This window comes from Marmota flaviventris, chromosome 6 (genome assembly GCF_047511675.1).
Source record: "Marmota flaviventris isolate mMarFla1 chromosome 6, mMarFla1.hap1, whole genome shotgun sequence".
Taxonomy (NCBI): Eukaryota; Metazoa; Chordata; class Mammalia; order Rodentia; family Sciuridae; genus Marmota; species Marmota flaviventris.
The window spans coordinates 123,085,679-123,104,261 of record NC_092503.1 but is presented as its reverse complement, the minus strand read 5'-3'; the positions used below and the strand labels follow the sequence as shown (position 1 = coordinate 123,104,261).

The 18,583-nt window shown below is 49.6% G+C and overlaps 2 protein-coding genes and 1 long non-coding RNA gene across 5 annotated transcripts; 1 reads left to right on the top strand and 2 right to left on the bottom strand.

Annotated features, from left to right (window-relative positions):
• Positions 1-3,735: 3,735 nt before the first annotated feature.
• Positions 3,736-14,448, bottom strand: Ppp1r18 (protein phosphatase 1 regulatory subunit 18). The gene is made up of 4 exons (XM_027923079.3): positions 14,294-14,448; positions 11,621-13,265; positions 6,313-6,520; positions 3,736-4,617 (listed from the first exon to the last, which is right to left on the bottom strand). The coding sequence occupies exons 2-4, from the start codon at positions 13,235-13,237 to the stop codon at positions 4,598-4,600; spliced, it is 1,845 nt and encodes a 614-aa protein (XP_027778880.1). The 5' UTR covers positions 13,238-13,265; positions 14,294-14,448; the 3' UTR covers positions 3,736-4,597.
• Positions 13,936-17,830, top strand: LOC139706052 (uncharacterized). The gene is made up of 2 exons (XR_011707771.1): positions 13,936-14,365; positions 16,195-17,830. It is a non-coding gene; the product is annotated as an uncharacterized lncRNA (long non-coding RNA).
• Nrm (nurim) lies at positions 15,210-18,183 on the bottom strand. Of its 3 annotated transcripts, none has more exons than XM_027923080.1 (4): positions 18,033-18,183; positions 17,292-17,488; positions 16,573-16,749; positions 15,210-16,118 (listed from the first exon to the last, which is right to left on the bottom strand). In XM_027923080.1, the coding sequence occupies exons 1-4, from the start codon at positions 18,163-18,165 to the stop codon at positions 15,837-15,839; spliced, it is 789 nt and encodes a 262-aa protein (XP_027778881.1). In that variant the 5' UTR covers positions 18,166-18,183; the 3' UTR covers positions 15,210-15,836. The 3 variants fall into 3 exon arrangements, with proteins under 3 accessions (XP_027778881.1, XP_027778882.1, XP_027778883.1); XM_027923081.1 differs by having other exon boundaries at positions 18,042-18,183; XM_027923082.1 differs by lacking the exon at positions 16,573-16,749.
• Positions 18,184-18,583: the final 400 nt, after the last annotated feature.

Sequence of the window (18,583 nt, the reverse complement as noted above, 5' to 3'; positions counted from 1 at the left end):
GCCCTATGGTGGCCGAGCGAGTTCAAATTTCGCAGAACCGTTCCCTAAGGTGGGGATAATAAGTTTTCATTTCCATCCTTATTCAATCTCTCTGTCGCCCCCTGAAGGTCAGTATGCAAGTGCTCTGCTCACTCACTGACTAAAAGCAACCAATTTATTAAACGCCTAATGGGTGCTAGGCCTTTTAAGTAGCTGGAAGTAAAGCGTAGAGCAAATCGGACAAAAATCCCATAAGGAATATGCATTCAGGGTTCAAGGAGCCAAGATACATAATAATTAAGTAAAATATATAAGCTCTATGGAGCCAAAAATAATGCAGGATAAGAAGAGGTTAGGTTCTATCTCAAATGGGAAGATCAGCATATACATACTTATATCAAAGATTAGGGGCTGAGGTTGTGGCTCAGCAGTAAAGCTTTTGCCTAGCACGTAGAAGGCCCTGGGTTTGATCTTCAGCATCACATAAAAATAAATTAATTAATAATAATAATAATAATAATAATAATAATAATAAATAAAAATTAAGGGCTGAAGTTGTGCCTCAGAAGTAGAGCTCTCGCTTAGCACATGGGAGGCCCTGGGTTCACGCGCGAGGCCCTGGGTTTGATCGTCAGCACCACATAAAAATAAATAAATAAAATAAAGATAATGCGCACAACTACTAAACACACACACACACACACACACACACACACATATATATATATATATATATATATATATATATATATATATATATATATTTTTTTTTTTTTTTTAAATAAAGCAGGGGCCTGGGGTTGTGGCTCAGTGGTAGAGTGCTCTCCTAGCATGCACAAGGCACTGAGTTCGATCCTCAGCACCACATAAATGTAAAACAAAGATGTTGTATCCACCTAAAAATTTAAGAATACATATTTAAAAATAAATACATAAATAAATAAATAAAACATTTTTAAAAACTTAGTCTGCACTGATTAGAAGTGACCTTTTCTAAGACTGGTAACTGCAGCAGGAGTGAATATAGGTTAGGCATAAGGGAGGTCTTCCAAGCAAGAGGAAACTTGGGAATTAGGGAAAGCTGTTCAAGGGGAAGAAAAATCTGCAAACTAAATGGACTAATTGTTTTGCTGACACCTTAATAAATTACTGGCAGCTGCTTATTTAAAAATAAGCAGTGGGCTGGGGTTGTGGCTCATTGGTAGAGTGCTCACCTAGCATGTGCAAGTCCTGGGTTCGATACTTAGCACCACATAAAAATAAATAAATGAAGGTATTGTGTCCAACTACAACTAAAAATAAATATTTAAATAAATAAATAAAATTAAAATTAGCAGTACCAATAGGGGCATGGTAAAGAGGTTGTAGTCCCCTGTGGTTGGGAGGCTGAGACAGGAGGATTACTTGAGCCCAGAAGTTGAAAGTAGTCAGGGTGATGTAGGAAGATCCTATTTTTTAAAAATTTTTCTTTTAGTTGTTAATGGACCTTTATTTTATTCATTTATTTATATGTGGTGCTGAGAATCAAACCCAGTGCCTCACACATGTGAGGCAAGAACTCTACCACTGAGCCACTATCCCAGCACCAGGAAGACCCCAATCCTAATCAATCAATCAATAAGCAGAATCTGTTATTTACTTTACAGCAGTCTGATCTCTGTGGCCCTTCTTTAGACTTTTTTTTTTTTTGGTACCCAGGATTGAACCAATGGCACTTACCCACCAAACCACATCCCCAGCCCTTTTTTAAATATATTTTATTTAGAGACAGGGTACCACTGAGTTGCTAAGAGCCTCAATAAATTGCTGAGGCTGCCTTTGAACTCTCCTGCCTCAGCCTCCCAAGCCTCTGGGATTACAGGCACAGCCTGGCCCTTTCTATTTTTTGAGACAGCTTCTTCCTTAGTTGCTGAGGCTGGCCTCAAACTTGTGATCCTCTTGCCTCAGCCTCAAAAATATCTGAAATTACAGGCTTACACCTGGATACACTTTTATGGGCACCTGGATACAATTTTATGATTAATTGGATATGCCAGACACTATAGTTAGGAAATAAAAATTACTATTCTAGTGAAAAGCCACAGGTGAATCCATACTTTTTATTTTTTGGACACATCATTTACTATTTCTAAGATGTACTGTGGCACCTCTGGGGTCTCAGAGCTTCCTGTCTCTCTTTTCCTGGGTCACAATTGATTAGGATCTTTATCTAATTAAATACTAATTTTTTTTTCTACACTCTCATCTTCTCTGCTCACTCTTAACACCTTGCTTATTTCCTTGCTGGTAAATTTAAGAACTTTGACATATGCTTAAGGTCAATTTGTCTAGTACATTTTGGGTTTGGGTAAAGAAAGGGTCTCTAACTAGTCTCACAGAAACAGCTACTCCTGAGGCTGAGGCAGGGGGAATATTTGAGCCCAGGAGTTTAAGACCAGTCTGGGCAACTTAGTGAGACCATCTAAAAATAAAAATAAAACAAACCGGGACCGGGGTTGTGGCTCAGTGGTAAAGTGCTTGCAGAGCTTATATGAGGCACTGGGTTCAATTCTCAGCACCACATATAAATAAATAAAAAATAAAGGTCCATTAACCATTAACATCATATATATATATATATATATATATATATATATGTGTGTGTGTGTGTGTGTGTGTGTGTGTGTGTGTGTGTGTATTTATTTAACACTTCAACTCAGAGTAACTTCTGCTTCCAATTGTTTCTTTTCATCTATTCATTCATCTGGTCATTTATTCTAAAAGTAACTTTGTGTCTACTAGGCTCCAGGTATGCGGATACTGCAGTGAACTTAAATGTCATTATATATATATATATATATATATATATATATATATATATATATATATATATATATATATCTGATGAGTCAAATAACATGATTCACATTTGTAGAAAATTGAAATTCTTTGAAATGGGAGAATCAACTATATTTGGGCAGCAAAGCTATAAATTACTGATGGTTGTTAAATCTTTAGGAATAAAAAAATCCATCGTCTACCAGAAGAAAACTTTTTCCAGGACCCTGCACTTCTGGATCCACTAAATTTTGCAAGTTTCCGGAGATTTACTATTTATAGTCCCAACTCTTTGAGTAACTGTCCCTAGAGCTTGTGTGTCATACACAAGCTGCTGACTACTTGACTACCTGACTGCTTGCATTGAAGCCAGCTTTGAAATACTGGAACACTTCAACTCAGAGTAACCTCTGCTTCCAATTGTTTCTTTTCATCTATTCATTCATTTGGTCATTTATTTTAAAAGTGTCTACTAGGCTCCAGGTATGGGGTTACTGCAGTGAACTCAAATGTCATAATCTGTTTTCACCACACTTTTCAGTTTAGTGGACAAGTCAACAGCCCTTACCTATGACTTCTGCTTGTCCTCTGTGAAACCCGCACACAGCTCCTGAGACACCCCCCCCCTTTTTTTTTCTTTTTGGACTAGGAATTGAACTCAGAGACACTCTACCACTGGGATACATCCCAGTCCTTTTTTTATTTTTTGAGACAATGTCTCATTAAGTAGCTGAGGCTGGCCTAGAACTTGTAATCTCCTGCCTCAGCGTCCAGAGTCATTGGGATTACAGGTGTGTACAGCTGTGTTTGACTTCTAGACTACTTTCTATGTCAGTGCCAGGTTCCTGGTTCATCCCCCTTCATTTTCCCCTCCCACAGCCACTAAGTCTTCCCTTACACGAACTTTTTTTTTTTTTCCCCAAAGAAGCAGCAGAAGAGTCAGAGAAAGCTCCATTTTATTATAGAAAGTTAAAAAAATGAACACAACAAAATTGAAGGAGCAATGGGAGAGGGGAAGTGAGTTGCCTCCTTAGTCACTCCACACCACTGCAATTCAAATTAATTGTGAATCATTAGGAGGGACAGAATTAAATATCTTTCAAAGGGTACAGAGTTAAGATTCCTTGTCTTCCCTCCTGTGGGAAACTGAAACACAGTAATACTGAGCAAAGGTGGAAGAAGCCACACCCCCAGGTCATTCCCCATGAAAGGAATGATGGGGACAAGGGACAAAACTCCACCTGGACATGGCAAGTAGGTGTGGCTTGTAAACCTGGGACTTTACCAGGTGGGTCTTGGAGCTGGTAGGATTTGTAAACTAGGATATGGTCATGAGAAGAAGCAGGTAGCTGCAAACGAAGGGGGAACACTGCCTGTGAATTCAGTGGGGTTTAGTCTCCCAGGGAAATGAGTTCTTAAATCCTGAGGACTCTCTGCAGTTTGTGAAGAGTCAAGGAAAGCTGTGGGAAGACTGTATCCTCTCATGGAGATGAGGGTTGCTCCATCTCCACACCCCAGGGAGTTCTACGCTCCTCCCAGGACCTGGTGGTTACTCTTGGGTCACCTAAGATGCTCCAGCCCATTGACCTCACCCATACTAGGGCACATCAGGGATTCTGGGTTAGGGTGGAAATTGGGCAATTGGCTTTGCCTCTAGAAACAGGATGGGGAAAGCAAGTCAGAAGATGTTGGTTGCCTGTCCCTGCCAGGCTCATTTTCAGGGTCCTCTGCTTTGAATCATTAGGCTCCAGGATCTTCAGTTCTGGGAAGGAGGGAGGTATGTCCCCTAGTTGAAAGATGGTCACCGCCGGCAGGACTCATCTGTGGGAGAGGTGGTAATAAGGATAGAGAATGAGGGCTTCTGTGAATGAGGGCATCTGCCTCTGTTCTCCCCACCCCTTCCCCAACTGAAGGGCAGCTCACATGTTGGAAGTCCTGTATCTTCCATGTCTTGGGTACTTGTTGCCACCAGTAACAAACCATCCCTTAGCTTGGATTCTGTGCTAGGCATTCCCCTACACTCTTTTCAGTACTGCAGATTGAACCCAGTACTGTGCTACATCCCCAGCCCTTTTATTTTTTATTTGATGGTGCTGGGGATTGAACCTAGGGCCTTATGCATGTGAGGCAAGCACTCTATCAACTGAGATATATCCCCAGCACTTATTTTTTATTTTTAGACACTGTCTCACTAAGTTTCCCAGGGTAGCCTTGAATTTGGGATTCTCCTGCCTCAGCCTCTAGAATAGATGGGATTACAAGCATGCTGACACTACACCTGGCTATGTTAGGTCTTTTTTGTGTGTGGGGACGGGGAAGGAGGATGCTGGGGATTGAATCCAGGGACACTTAACCACTAAGCCACATCCCTAGTCCTTTTTATATATATATACTTTTTTTAAAAAAAAATTTATTTTGCATCTATTTATTTTTTATGTGGTGCCAAGGATCAAACTCAATGCCTCACATATGCTAGGCAAGTGCTCTACCACTGAGCCACAGCCACAGTCCCTTTTTTAATATTTTATTTAGAGACAGGGTCTTGCTGAGTTGCTTAGGGCCTCACTAATTTGCTGAGGCTGGCTTTGAACTTATGATTCTCCTGTCTCAGCCTCCAGAGCTGCTGGGATTACAGGCCTGTGCCACTGCGCCCAGCTAGGCATTCTTATACCTTGTCTAAACTCACAATAATCCCAGAATAAATAATTTAATATATAACTACTGGCCTAGGTGCTTCAAAAATTATTCAGTTCTTTCAAACTGCAGAGGGTACCTATTGTTGTTATTTTTGCAGTACTGGGGATTGAACTCCAGCCCTCCAATGTGCTAGGCAAGTACTCTACCACTGAGCTACACTCTCAGCCCCAGGAAGTGGTTATTATTTTTTTTTTAAGAGAGAGAGAGAGAGAGAGAGAGAGAGAGAGAGAGAGAGAGAGAGAGAGAGAGGAATTTTAATATTTATTTTTTAGTTTTCGGCAGACACAACATCTTTGTTTGTATGTGGTGCTGAGGATCGAACCCGGGCTACACGCATGCCAGGCAAGCGCACTACCACTTGAGCCACATCCCCAGCCCAGAGGAGGTGGTTATTATTAACCTCATTTCATAAATGATAAACTGAGGCCAGAGGTCAGAGAGTTTCTCTGAGTTCAGATCACAAGGAAGAGAACAGGCTGAAATTCAAACTCAGCCTCTCTGACCCAATCCCTGTTTTTACCCAGACTGAAGAGCTCAGAAGGAGCCCTAGTTTTGAAATATCTAGAGTCAATGTGCGCTTCACTTCCCAGGACTTCAATTTTCCCATCTGTTAAAGGACAGCGTTGGGGGGCATGTAGCTCAGTGGTACAACGCTTGCCCAGGCCCTGAGTTCGATCCCCAGTACTGCAACAAGAAAACAAACGCATTGGGCTACTGGCCCAACCGAGCAACTTCCAACCCTCCCATTCCCTCCTGGACCGCGGTGTCCGCTCCAACACAAGGGGGCGCCCCGGGGTCGGCCGCGCCTCCTCCGCTTACCCACGATCAGGGCCTTGGTGCGCAGCCCGCCCTGGAGCTCAGGCTGCAGCAGCAGCTCCTCCTCGTCCTCCTCGTCGTCTGGCTGGGCCATTGGAGGACTGGAAGCACTGGGGAGCTCGGGTTCCGGGCCTAGCTCCTCCAGTACCGAACTCTCAGAGGGGTATTGATATGTGGTCTCCAGGGCTGTCTCGCTGAAGGAGATCTTAAGCTGCAGGTGGGACGGAAAGGGGAAGGAGGCAGGCTCAGAATCCACAGCCCAGGGAAGCCCACAGGAGGAGGTGGAAGGAGAGTGAGGGCTGGAATGAGGTACTCCATTGACTTTCCCTCCGACCATTCTGGGATTCAGTTTTCTTACAGCTCCCCAATCCTTCCCCTCTTTAATCACATAATTCAAAAAGGTCAAACTTTTGGCCTGTGCTTTGGCACGTGCCTGAGAGGCAGAAATGAATAACACAGGACTAAGGTCCCATGCCCTTAGTACTGCAGATTGAACCCAGTACTGTTCAATGGGAGGCAGAGGTGTAAAAAGAAATTAAAATAAAGGATTAAATTAAATCCCTCTGATCAGAACTGAGCCTTTGGTCTGACTGGGGCAATCAGGTAGGCTTCCCAAAGGAGGTGACATTTGAGCTGGCTAGGCAGGAAAGAGCTGGCTGGGGATGGAGTCCCAGGTAAAATCAAGGACAGTTACCTTGAGTTCCATACCCTTAACACTTGCTATACCCTGGGAAAACCCTGAACACCTTCCCCTTCCCACTCCTCTCCTATAGCTGGAGTAGACCCACTGCAGGGGGCCTAGGCCTGGGAAGGGATAGGAGACCAACAGCCAAGAGTTTCCTCAACACACAGGGGAGAAGATGAGCCCCTGAATCCCTGAAAGGTGCAGCTGGGAGAGGTGATAAGGGCAGAGAGGTAGGGGTGCAGAGAGCACCAGAGGGATGGGCAGAGACAGAGGCAAAAGACCTTAAAGGGGATAGAAAGCCCTTCATAAACAGGCCATCCCGAGTGCAGGTGAGCCCAGCTGTTCTTACTGCTTTTCTACCCATCCCCTTTGCCCTCTTAAGAAGCTCAACGGGAAGGGGATGGTAGGATTAACTCTGGGAGCCAAAGGGAATAGGGAGACAAACAGGAGGATTCCATGTGAACTACTTGGAAAGGTCTGGATGACCTCAGGCTGTCCCTGGCATCTATTTGGGAAGACTTAGGGCTGGGGCCCTGCATCCCCGAGTCTCTATGTGAGTTGTGATGTGAGAAGGGTGGCTGGGGAAGAGGTTGCTGAGGTTGCTAAGGCTGTATGGGATGTGATACATGGGTCCCTATGGGAAGCTAAAACTTAGGGATTGTATGTGTCACTCCTTTGCTTCAAACCCTGCAATGGCTCCCCTTTTCACTTGACGCAGAACTAGAGCCACCCCAGCCACTTAGGAGGCTGAGGCAGGAGGCCTTTGAGGCCAACCTGGGCAACTTAGTGAGATAGGGTCTCACTAATAAAGAATTAAAAGTGATGGGGATACAGTTTAGTAATTGAGTGTCCCTGGGTTCAATCCCCAGTACTTTAAAAAAAAAAAAAAAGCTAGAGTCTAATCAATGTCAATGTGCCAGTCCCCCTCCCTGACATTCTCCCCAACTCTAGTCACAGTGGCCTGGTTTCTTCCAAGTCCACCAATGTACCAAGAGGTACATTCTGACCTCATGCCCTTTGTACTGAGGGAACACTCTCCCCCCTCAAGACTCTCTCCCTTCCTCTCACCCTATTCTGAAGCTGCTACATCCACTCCCCCCATTTCCTGACCCTCTAAGTTATAATTACCCAGTTCTGATTTTTTTCCATAATCACTTACTTGCTTCTAACTTATTAGAGGATATATAGTCATCCTACATATCTGTGGAGGACCCCTTTGTTTGGATACCAAAATACTCACTCAAGTCCCTCATATAAATGGTGTAATACTTCACATAACCAACATAAATTCTGCATATTTTAAATAATCTCTAGATAACTTATTTTTGGGGGGAGGCAACACCAGGATAGAACCCAGGGGCACTTAATCACTGAGCCACATCCCCTTTTTAAAATTTTTTTTAGAGATAGGGTCTCACTAAGTGGCTTAGGGCCTCACTAACTTGCTGAGGCTGACTTTGAACTTGTGATCCTCCTGCCTCAGCCTCTGGAGCCCCTGGGATTACAGGCAGGCATGAGCCTGCACACCTGGCTTCTAGATAACTTTTAACACCTGATACAATGTAAATACTCTGTATAAATAGTTGTTACATTTTCTAGGGAATAATGACCAAAAAAAAGTCCCTACATGCTCAGTACAGATGTAATTTTTTTCTGAATATTTCTTTTGTTAAAATATTTTTTTTTTTTAGTTGTTGGATGGAGTTTATTGTCTTTATTCTTTTTTTTTTTTTAAATTTTTTAGTTGTAGTTGGACACAATACCTTTATTTCACTTATTTATTTTTATGTGGTGCTGAGGATCAAACCCAGGGTCTTGCACGCTGTACCGCTGAGCCACAACCCCAGCCCAATTGTCTTTATGCTTATGTGGTGCTGAGGGTTGAACCCAGTGCCTCATGCATGCTAGGCGAGCACACTACCACTGAGCCACAACCCCAACCCATTTTCTGAATATTTCTGATCCACACTTTGTTGAACCCAGGGACGTGGAACTCTTAGAGACAGAGGGACGGCTGTACTTATTTATTATACTTGTGTTTGATGTTGAAAGCAACTTGGAAATTGTTTCAGTGCAAAAGGGTTTGTTCAGACCTCAGATGAGGCTCCAACAGACCAATACTATGGGGTGGACAACACTGGGGATAGTCCAATCTGTACACACTTGACCCCCAGTCCACATCTATGGAAATGCTGGTAGAATCAAGTGACAGCAGCCAGACTGCTTACATCCAAACTACTCAAAAGGGATCCTTTCAGATTTTGTTACTGTTACCAAAATTTTTGGGAACCCATTTCTGCTTCCATATTCCATTTTGGGATAACAATCTCTGTAGTTTATTATCCACTCTGCAAGAGGATTCATTTGATTTGCTCAGCTTGTTTGTCCCCTCCTGCCTTGCTTCTAACCGCCCCCCCCCCCACCACCACCACTACCAATCTTCTGACAGGGCTTCTCAGGAATGCACAGCCTGCAAGGGGGGGTGGGGGATGGACAGGGAGGGAGGTGACTCATTCACTCCTCTCCCATCAGCTATATAAGGTCACAAGGGGGGCAGGGAGGGAGGGGCAGGTCTCTCAGCCAGAGGGGCCTCTGGGGAAGGGGACCAGTCACAGCCCATCCCTTGGGCTCAGCAGCAGGGCTGGGATTTCTCTCCTGATGGCAGGGATGTTTGATGGAAGTTGCCAGCAAACATGAGTTATTTAGGGAAAGTGGGGGTAGGGATGGGTCCTCCTATCCCTGAGCCAGTGGGTTGGGACAGTGAGCAGGGACAGGGCACACCAGTCCTTGAGAAGCAGGGCCCTGAGAGAGGGGAAAAGGTCTGAAAGAGGACAGAGGGTGAGGTGACTGGGTGTAGGGAACTCTGCTGCTTCTTCCCCACCCCCAACGAAACACGGCAGGACTGCTTCCTTATTCTCTCACCACATCCTGAGCACAGTTCTGGCAGGCCCATGGCCTAGAGTTCCCCACTCAGCCCCACCAGCCTTCCGGCCCCCACCCCAGGCTTCCTGTTTGGGCGATCTGCTTCCGGCCCCCTACTCCCTGACCTAGGTATGGTCACCATCACTGGTCCTGCTCTGCACTGGGTTCCTGGTTCTCTTCAGATAGTCCCTGAGCTTCAGGGTCCAAAGCTTCATGCCTCCCTCTGTTCATTCCCCAAAGGCACAAGCCTCCTCCTGGAAGCACTAGCCAACCTCAGTAGGAAGTGACTTTTCTGAACACCTCAGCCTAGGAGAATTTCCTGTCCTCCCTCCTTTGTATCTGCCCATCACTGAAGAGTGTCAGAGGTCTCAGGTAGATTCCCAGGTACCAGGGCTCAGGGATGGGAGCTTCAGTTTCTGTGAAGATGAACTCGGATCCAGTACCTCCCCCTAGAGCTTCACCTAGATCTTTAGTCCTTGTGGTTTCTCACTGACATTAAGGATTAAAAAAAAAAAAAAAAAGGTGTTAACACATGGGATAAGGATGAGATGGGTTTTCCCAAACTCTGGGGAGATTCATGTTAGAAGGATAGACTTTTAGCTCTGAGACCTCTGATTGAGACCTCTCTCCTAGAGATTTTCAAGCTATAAACTAATTGATGTGTATAGGGATGGAGTTGAGCCAGGACCAGAAGTCAGCCTGGCTGCTCACATTTCCCGGCATGTCCTTGTTCAAGTCTAACCTGATCTATTAGCCTCAGTCCCCGCCCTGTCCTCAACTCCCACTGTACCCCAGCCAGTCCAAGCTTGGGGCCTCGGAAAGCACTTCTCTTTTTCTACCCCAAGGAGAGGGAGAGGGCAGGGTGTCAGGAAGAAAGGGGAAAACCATGGCTGAGCCAGTTCTGGGAGGGAGGGAAAGCCCAGGGAGGAAGGACAGAGGAGTGGGGGGTGGGGGCATTTGGGAAGAGGAGAAGGCTTTTCTTGTCCCAAGAGAGAAGGGAGCACTGTCTGAAGCAGTGGCCCAGCTGGGGGTGTGCAACCCCGAGGTCACCCTGTTCAAATGGCCTCTGTGTATGCCTCTCCCATGGGGCAGACTTGGGGTTCAAAAGCCTTCTCTCTGCTTTTTAGCCAGCCCTTCCCATCACCCCTCCTCCCTCTATCCTAGGATGTCCCCACTCAGCTCTGCCTTCCTCTTCCTAGGGCTGTGAGACCTTCCCCCCACTCAATGCTTCCTGCCTTTTCTCTGTAGAGCCCAGACCCTTGTCTTCCGCCTCCCAAGCCTGCTGCCTCCACATTCTCTCCTCTCCAAAGCTGAGCTTTCACCCTGGCAAACTGCCCTCTTTTCCCACCACATGGGCCTGGGTGGGTCACAGACTCAGAGGAAAGGAAAGAAAGGTGTATGGTGATGGTGGGGACACAACCCAGAGCCTGAGGGTAAGGAGAATGAGCAGCCTGGGCACACCCTGAAAATGACACACCCGGGCACAGTGGTTGATTGCTGGGCAGACTCTTGGGGCTGCAAAATGAATGGCAAAGGAGGGCTACCAGAGGAAGGGTGTGTGTGCAGAGGGAGGAAGGGAGGTGGCAGGAATTAACAAGAATAGAGGAAGACAAGAATACAGGGTATAAAAAAGCAAGGAAGACCAGAGTCCAGAGAGAATTGGCAAGTGGATTTCTAAGAAGTCTGGCTTGGCTGCTCCCCTACCTGTTTGTGATGTCTTTCAGGGGACCCCTTGACAAGGCAGCTGCGGCTGAGACGAAGGTAGCCCCCAAGAACCAAGATCTCCTCAGCAGTCGGGTACCGCTTCTTCCCAGCCCCAGGAACTGCAGCATCACCTGTGGCTGGGGCAGCTGGAGTGGCTGGGCTTGCAGTGGGCATAGAGCGCCTGGGGTTGACTGTGAAGGTGTGTCCACTGCGGCGGGGGGCCCCCACCCCTGGCCCTGCCTTCACCCCATAAAACAGACGGCTCATGAGGGGATCCCCAGGAGGCTGGGGAGCACTTGGGGCTAGGGGTGGGGGAGACAGAGGGGCTGATGGTGGGGGCCTGAGTTCCACTGCTTCCTCTTCCTGCTGTCTGGAGCCTCCTCCAGTCCCAGCGTCCTCTGGTGGGAGGGGGGAGGGGACAGAACAGTGGTTCTGCAAGGCTCTCAGAGGCCTGCTCTGAGCCCCCGACTCCTCCTTCTCAGCCTCCCCTTCTCCGGCCTCTATACTAGGAGGCCCCAGATGCCTCTCAACAGACTCTGGAGATTCTGATTTCTGAGTTTGAGTCTCTATATATGTGGGTGTCCACTCTCGAGCCTTCCCAGAGTTCAGGGTCCATTTCCATCCTTCAGTTGTCTTCAAGCCCCTCTCACCATCCTCCACAGGGCTGGGCCTCTGTTCTGCTGTCTCCACTCTTCTGGAGATGTTGTCATGAGCCTCCCTTGTTAGGGTCTCTGATAACTCTGTAATCTCTTCTGGGGTCATCCCTTGAATTGTCCTCTCTTCTTTTCTCCTACATTGATCCAAACAGTCTTTTCTGTCTTCTGAGCTCAGTCTCCACTCGAATGCCTCCAGTTGTACTAAACTCTGTTCCTGAGACTCTCTGGAGTCAGGCCTCCATTTATGAGCCTCTGTCAGGCCCAACTTCTGGTTGCCAGACTCCCCTGGGCTCAGTCTACTTTCCATCACCTCTTTTCTCCTGGGACTTTGTTCTCCAGGCTCCGCTAGCCTCATACTCCATTCTGGAGTTTCTCCAGGACTTAGCTTCCATTTTCGTGCTTCTGACAGCCTTGAGCTTCTGTCTACCACCTCTCCTGGGCTTTGCCTCCAGTCTCTAGTCTCCAAAGGCCTGGGACTTGACTCTTGGGCTCCTCCTATCCCGAGCCTCCTCTCTCTGACTTCCCTGGGACTTAGCCTCTCTTCTCTTGACTCTCTTCCCTTGGGGCTCTGATCCCTTGAATTCCCAGGGCTGGGTCTCCGATCTCGGGCCTCCAGAGGCCCAGCCTTTCTCTCAGCAAGCAGCTCTTCATTCCGCTGCTGCTGCTGCTGCTGTTGCCGCTCCTGCCGAATGAATCGGTTCTGGTGCACTGGCCCAATGGCCTCCAGAAGAACAGCAGACTCGTCTGGGTCTGGAGGTCCAGCCTCTGAAGTCCCAGACATAGGGCTAGGCTCCCCAGGAGACAGGCTAAGCTTGGCCCGGCGGCGCTCCAGAAGTCCCCGTTTCCAGGCTGGCATCTGGGACAGGCGATCCAGCTCTGCCTTCTCCCGGCCACGAACTGCTGCCTCCTCCTGCCGACGCCGGGCTAGCAGCTGTAGCTTCCAGTCTGGGATAGTGGCCATGGTCTCCGGGAGGTGAGGGTAGGGAACGCTGGGGGCAGACAACCGGAAGAGAGGCTTCAGAGAGGCCCAAGGGGTGAGACTGGGTTGTGGGGAGGAAATGGAGGATTGAGGTGGGATACAGAGAAAGGCAGAGGAGCTGGGGATGAGGTCAGAGGGAAAGGGATAAGAAGGAGGGCAGAAAAGTGAGGACGAGAAGCTGTTCAACCAAGTTGAGGAGAGGTGATGTGAAAGGAAGTCAAAATTTAAAGGCAGGAGCCAGATTGGATAGTAAAGGGTTAATGAGTATTAAAGACAGTTTCAATAATGTAAGGAGAGAAAAGGGCTAAAAGAGAGCTGGGGGTGAAAGAGATGAGAGAAAAGAATGGCTGGGGTTTAGAGGGGACCGGGTACAGGAGAGGCTGCCTCAACGACACTGGCGGGAGGTGAGAATGGGAAGGAAAGACGGGGAATCCCGCCAGAGAGGGATAGACGGGATCTGAGGGGATTCGGGAAGGTAAGGAAAAGTGGAGAGTGAAAAGGGGAGAAGGGGAATTCAGGGGGCAATGGTTAAGGGAGCGCCGCGGCAGCAGGCCGGCGGGTCTCAGCGCGGGCCCCAAAGATCCCGGCTCCTTTCCCGGCTAGGTTCGGGCCCCGCCTCTCGGGCCCTCCAGCCCCCACCCCTCCGCCGTGCACTCCGCCCCCAAGGCGGGTCAGGGGAAATACCCTCCCTGGGGGACTTTTGGAACACCGGCGACTGCGATGCCATCACGTTCCCAGAACCCTGGCGTCCACCCCCATCCAGTCCGATCACTACCGTCAGCCTCCCCCACCGGCTGAGCCCCGGGACCCAGGCATGCTGAAGACCGGATCCACGCCTCTTCGGTCCTGAGCCTGCAAGTCCGTGGCTGGCTCCCGGCTCTCAGGGAACCCTGACATAGCAAGCCATCCCCACCCGGCGCGGTCAGCATACAATCTCGGCACAAAGAGGAGACAGCCCAAGGTCCGGGACTCGGACGGGAGCGGGGACGGGAGCAAGAAGACACCCCTGTCCCCAAGTCAGTCCCTCAGTCAACTCACACGTTCCCGGGGGAGGGGATGCGAGGAGCCAGGCGTCCGGAGAGAGGAGGAGAGAGGAAGAGGAGGAGAGAGGTAGCGAGGGAGATCCGGAGACTAGAGGGAGGGGTGAAGGGAGGGAGAGGAGGAGGCAAAGAGGAGGAGGGACAGAGACAGAGACCAGGGGGCCGGGCGGGGGGCGGCGACAGCTTTGTCTAAGGACAATGCCGAGAGGAAAGGGGGCGCAGGGCGGAGCCCGAGGAGGGGGCGGGGCCTCACTTCCATCCACCCCGCGTGGGACTCTGCTCTGGGACTCCCCTGTTTCTGTGGCAATCACGGGTTCTCGGCTCTCAGACCCCAGGGCCCCTCAACAGCTTCCCGCCCTGTAGTCCAGGAGAACCTTGGTGTCCAGACCCCCGCCCCCACCCAGCTCCCCAACCCAGGGCGGCGGCCCGTGACTCAGGCCCCTCTAGGGACTCGGGGAGGAAGCGCCAGCTGCTGCGAACCGGGCCCGCCCTTCCCATCTCTGGCCGCTCCTCCCCACGCTTTTGCCTTCCCGGGCCAGCCTTTGTTGCTGTGGGTCGAGGGCCGTCTCCAGACAGGAGGAGGTCTGTAGGGAAGGAGGCTGCAGGAGCAGTGCTCAGAAGCAAATGGCTTTGGAAGCTCTCTTCCCTTCCAGAGCTGCGGTCCCCTCCGTTTTTAGTTTTACTCTGTCTCCTTTGCGTCTCCGGTTCTGCAGAGGGAAAACTGGGGAATTTGGAGGAAGCCAGACTGGGCGGTTTGGAGGTGGGGGTGAGCCCATGGAGCTTGGCTGCAGCCCAGAGGGTAGCCAGTGGGTGAGGTGGCTCCCAAACTCGAGCTTGGTGCTCCCAGGCTCTGGCTCGCCTTCCCAAACTCAGCCCTGTAGATTGAGACGTCGCAGAGTAAAGAATACCACATGTAGAAAAACGAGGCTTTTATTTTCCTGCAGCAAGTGTTTCTCAGGAGAGCAGGGAACCCCAAGTCACCCAAGTTAAGAGCAGGAGAATCCGCTCCACTAGGTTGCCGTGGAGAGGGTTGCAGGGGAGAGGGGGGGTAGTGGGAGTCAGCCCTGGGGCGGAGCCTTGGGCGGTGGAGAGACTAGGGTAGGAGTGGAGAGCATGACTGGAGTCTAGACCCGCGGCCACTACTGGCAAACTTGCACACAGATTCTGGCCCAGGAGTGGAAGCTGGAGATGGAGAAGGGGATCCCTGAGGCACAGAGATGAATAAGAGTGCCAGGGAAACAGTCAGGGCAGACCCATTTCCTTGTGAGGAGGCAGGTCAGGCCCTAAACTGTGAGGAGAGGAATGAAGTCTACACCCTCTGTTCCTGGCTGGTGAGAACTGGACCTTGGAATCTAGTGGCCAAAACTCAGAATTTAGGGTATGGAGCTGGACTGGAGGAATGAAGTCTCAAGCAGTAGAAGGGACAGCTCCTTCAGTCCATGGCATTGAGCCTCAGGTCTGAAGCAATCAGGGCCTGGGATGTTAAGGATTTGAATTTGAGGAGTAGAGAAAGTACAGGGCTTGGAATCAGAGTTAACTCCTCATTCTGTCTCCCCATCTTGGGGCCGGGAGAGCAGGTGAAGTTTTCTTTGTAGCTGAGCCCTGAGGTAGCGGAGGTCTTGCTGGTCAAGCCCATGAGCTAGGCCCAGATAGAGGGTAAGAAGGAGAGCAAGGAGGAGGCGGTCAGTGCCCAGAGTGGGTACCACCCACAGCACAGTCAGCAGTTCCACACACACTGGGTGGCGCAGGTGGGAAAAGAGCCTCAGAGCTCGGGGAGACTTCAGTGCCAGAGGCTCACCCAGGCCCAGCACATGGTAGTAGACCTAAGAGAAGGAGAACGGCTTAGAAATGGAGTCAAACCCTTTTTCCAATTTAGCTGTTTCTTTCTCTTTCTTCCAGGCACCACCCTCCTGGAAATCAGGCCCAAGAACCTCATTCTGAGACTCCACCCCCTGACCCTGATCTCTGATTCATGTGACTTCCCCAGACCCAGGATACCCATGGATGCTGGCCTTTGAGGAACCACTCTTATAAGAAGAGAGGGACTGGGGATATAGCTCAGCTGGAAGAATGCTTGCCTTGCATGCACAAGGAAGGCCCTGGGTTTGATCCCCAGCACCACAAAAAGAAAAAAGAAAGAAAGAAAGAGAGAGAGGAGAGAATAAAAAGCAAGGGAGAAAGTAGAATAGCAGGGGGGCAGGCAGGTGGAAGAGGAAAATCTTTGGAAAGAATTCTAAATGGGGTCAGAGGTCTTAGGTAGGGATTTGGAAGCCTCACCTGTTTGAGGCCCATGAGCTCAGCGTAGTCAAAGACGAGAAGAATGCTGAAGATGAGGAGCCAGGAAATGACGTGGAGCACAAAGCAGAGGAGGGGCACCCAGGTGGCCCATGGCTCTGCCCGAGCCTCCCACAACACTGGGCCTCTGGGTACAGGTTCCCAGTACCGCATCACCAACTGGAGAAGGATGAGGAACTAAGTATCCCAGCAGCCAACCTGCCTACTTTTAAGAAACCCAGACCCAGAGCCTGTTCCCCTTTCCCACTTATGAGGGTGCTGAGTAAGCTCCCATGAAAGTGAGGATGACCTGTATCCACACTGAGGATTTACAGAATGGATAGGGATTTACAGAATGGATGGGGATGACCTGATAGGTGCCTGATAGTACTAGGCACCCAAAGAGAAGATAGGTAACTGCTAAATGAAAAGCAAGCTTTCTCTTGAAACCTAGGGAGGTGGTTTGAAAGAAATGGTAGGACTGAAAAGGAATTAAGGAGGGGATTTCAAGCAGGATAATGTGAACAAAGATGCAAAGGTGAGAATGCACATCTTGTGCTTAGGGAATGATAAGTACACCCTTCTTGATAAAAAGTACCATATGTGCCATGAAGGAATAGAAGCTAAGATTAGCATCCTCAGTTCTCTTCTCAAAATCATAGTTTGCCTCACCAGTCCAGGGGGTGCCTCCCACAGATTGTCTCCCTGCCATGTCCTCATACCTGCAAGGCCAGAGCAGTGCATGCCACATACAGTGACCTCTGAAGGACCCCAAAGTACTGGGATGTCCATGCCTTCACTGTCTCAGTCGCCATGAGGCTGTGCTGCCCAACAAAGAGTAGCAGGAGCCCCAGATCCCAAGCCAGGGAGGCAAGTACACTGCGGTCCTTCAGGGCAGCCAGCCATCCCTGGCGGGCATCTGGAGGAGTTGAGGGAGAAAGGGACAAACATCAAGAAGATAAATAGAAAATCTCCCCTTACCCTCATTTCCCATTGGGGTCCCAGACCATGTCCCTTAATGGTTTCAAAGCGTTAATGTTTTCCATCTAGGCTGGCCCCTCTCACTTTACCATCCCTTGTATTTCCCCCTCTTCCCTAGGCCTCCGTCAGACCTGGGAAAGAGAATTCATAGAAAAATGCATGTTGGATTGTCACTAAAAGCATGGCTGGAGAGGATTCTCTGGATCGCCCCTTTGTAACACTTCCCTCTCCGCAGTTTTCTCTACAAAATACTTTTCTTAGAATATTGTCTATAGCCCTTTCCCTCCGGCTCAGTCTTTAGTCTCGCGGTTCGCCAAACCATTCCTATGGTCCCTCTACCCTTCAGCTTTTGAGCAGCTTTCGCGATTCCAGTTCCCTCGCTCAGACTTCCACTGTCATTTGTCTCCAAGCTCCGCCCTCGCACCCTCTTCTCCGGCTCCACCTCCCTGTTTCAAAGCTAGTACTCGATTCCTCCCGCTCACCCGGACTACCGGAATCCGGGATCCCTCCGAGAAGTGGTCGAAGGGAGGTAAAACGCACGAACTCCACTCCAGTGCCAAAGGCCAGGATGAAAGAAGCAAGGGCAGCTGGCACCAGCAGTAGTGCAGGGGCCATGGTGAGAAATGGAGGGGTGGGGAAAGGGGCGGGTTTGGGATTCCCGCGGCAGCAGGCCCCGCCCCCCGCCCGGGGACACGCCTAGGAGGGCGGGGCTCCTGCACGCAGACACCGGGTTTCCGGCTCGCCCGCGCGCGCGCCTTTCCGCACCCGAAGGCAGTGCAGAAGCTGGGGTTCGTTTCCCGAGCTTGCGATGTTCGCGTCACAGAAGGGAATGTTAGAACCCCCAGGGAAGTGGTAAGGACAGCAGTTCTGCTGCCACCCACATGGATTGACTCCCAGTTGGGCTAGTTTTCCCATCGAAAAAAATGAAGACAGTTCCTCTCCGGCAGTTGTGGAAACAGAACTTTAGGAGCCCCCTTTTCCATTGGGCGCGGTGGCTGGCTCCTGTAATTCCCGCGACATGAGAGGTTGAGGC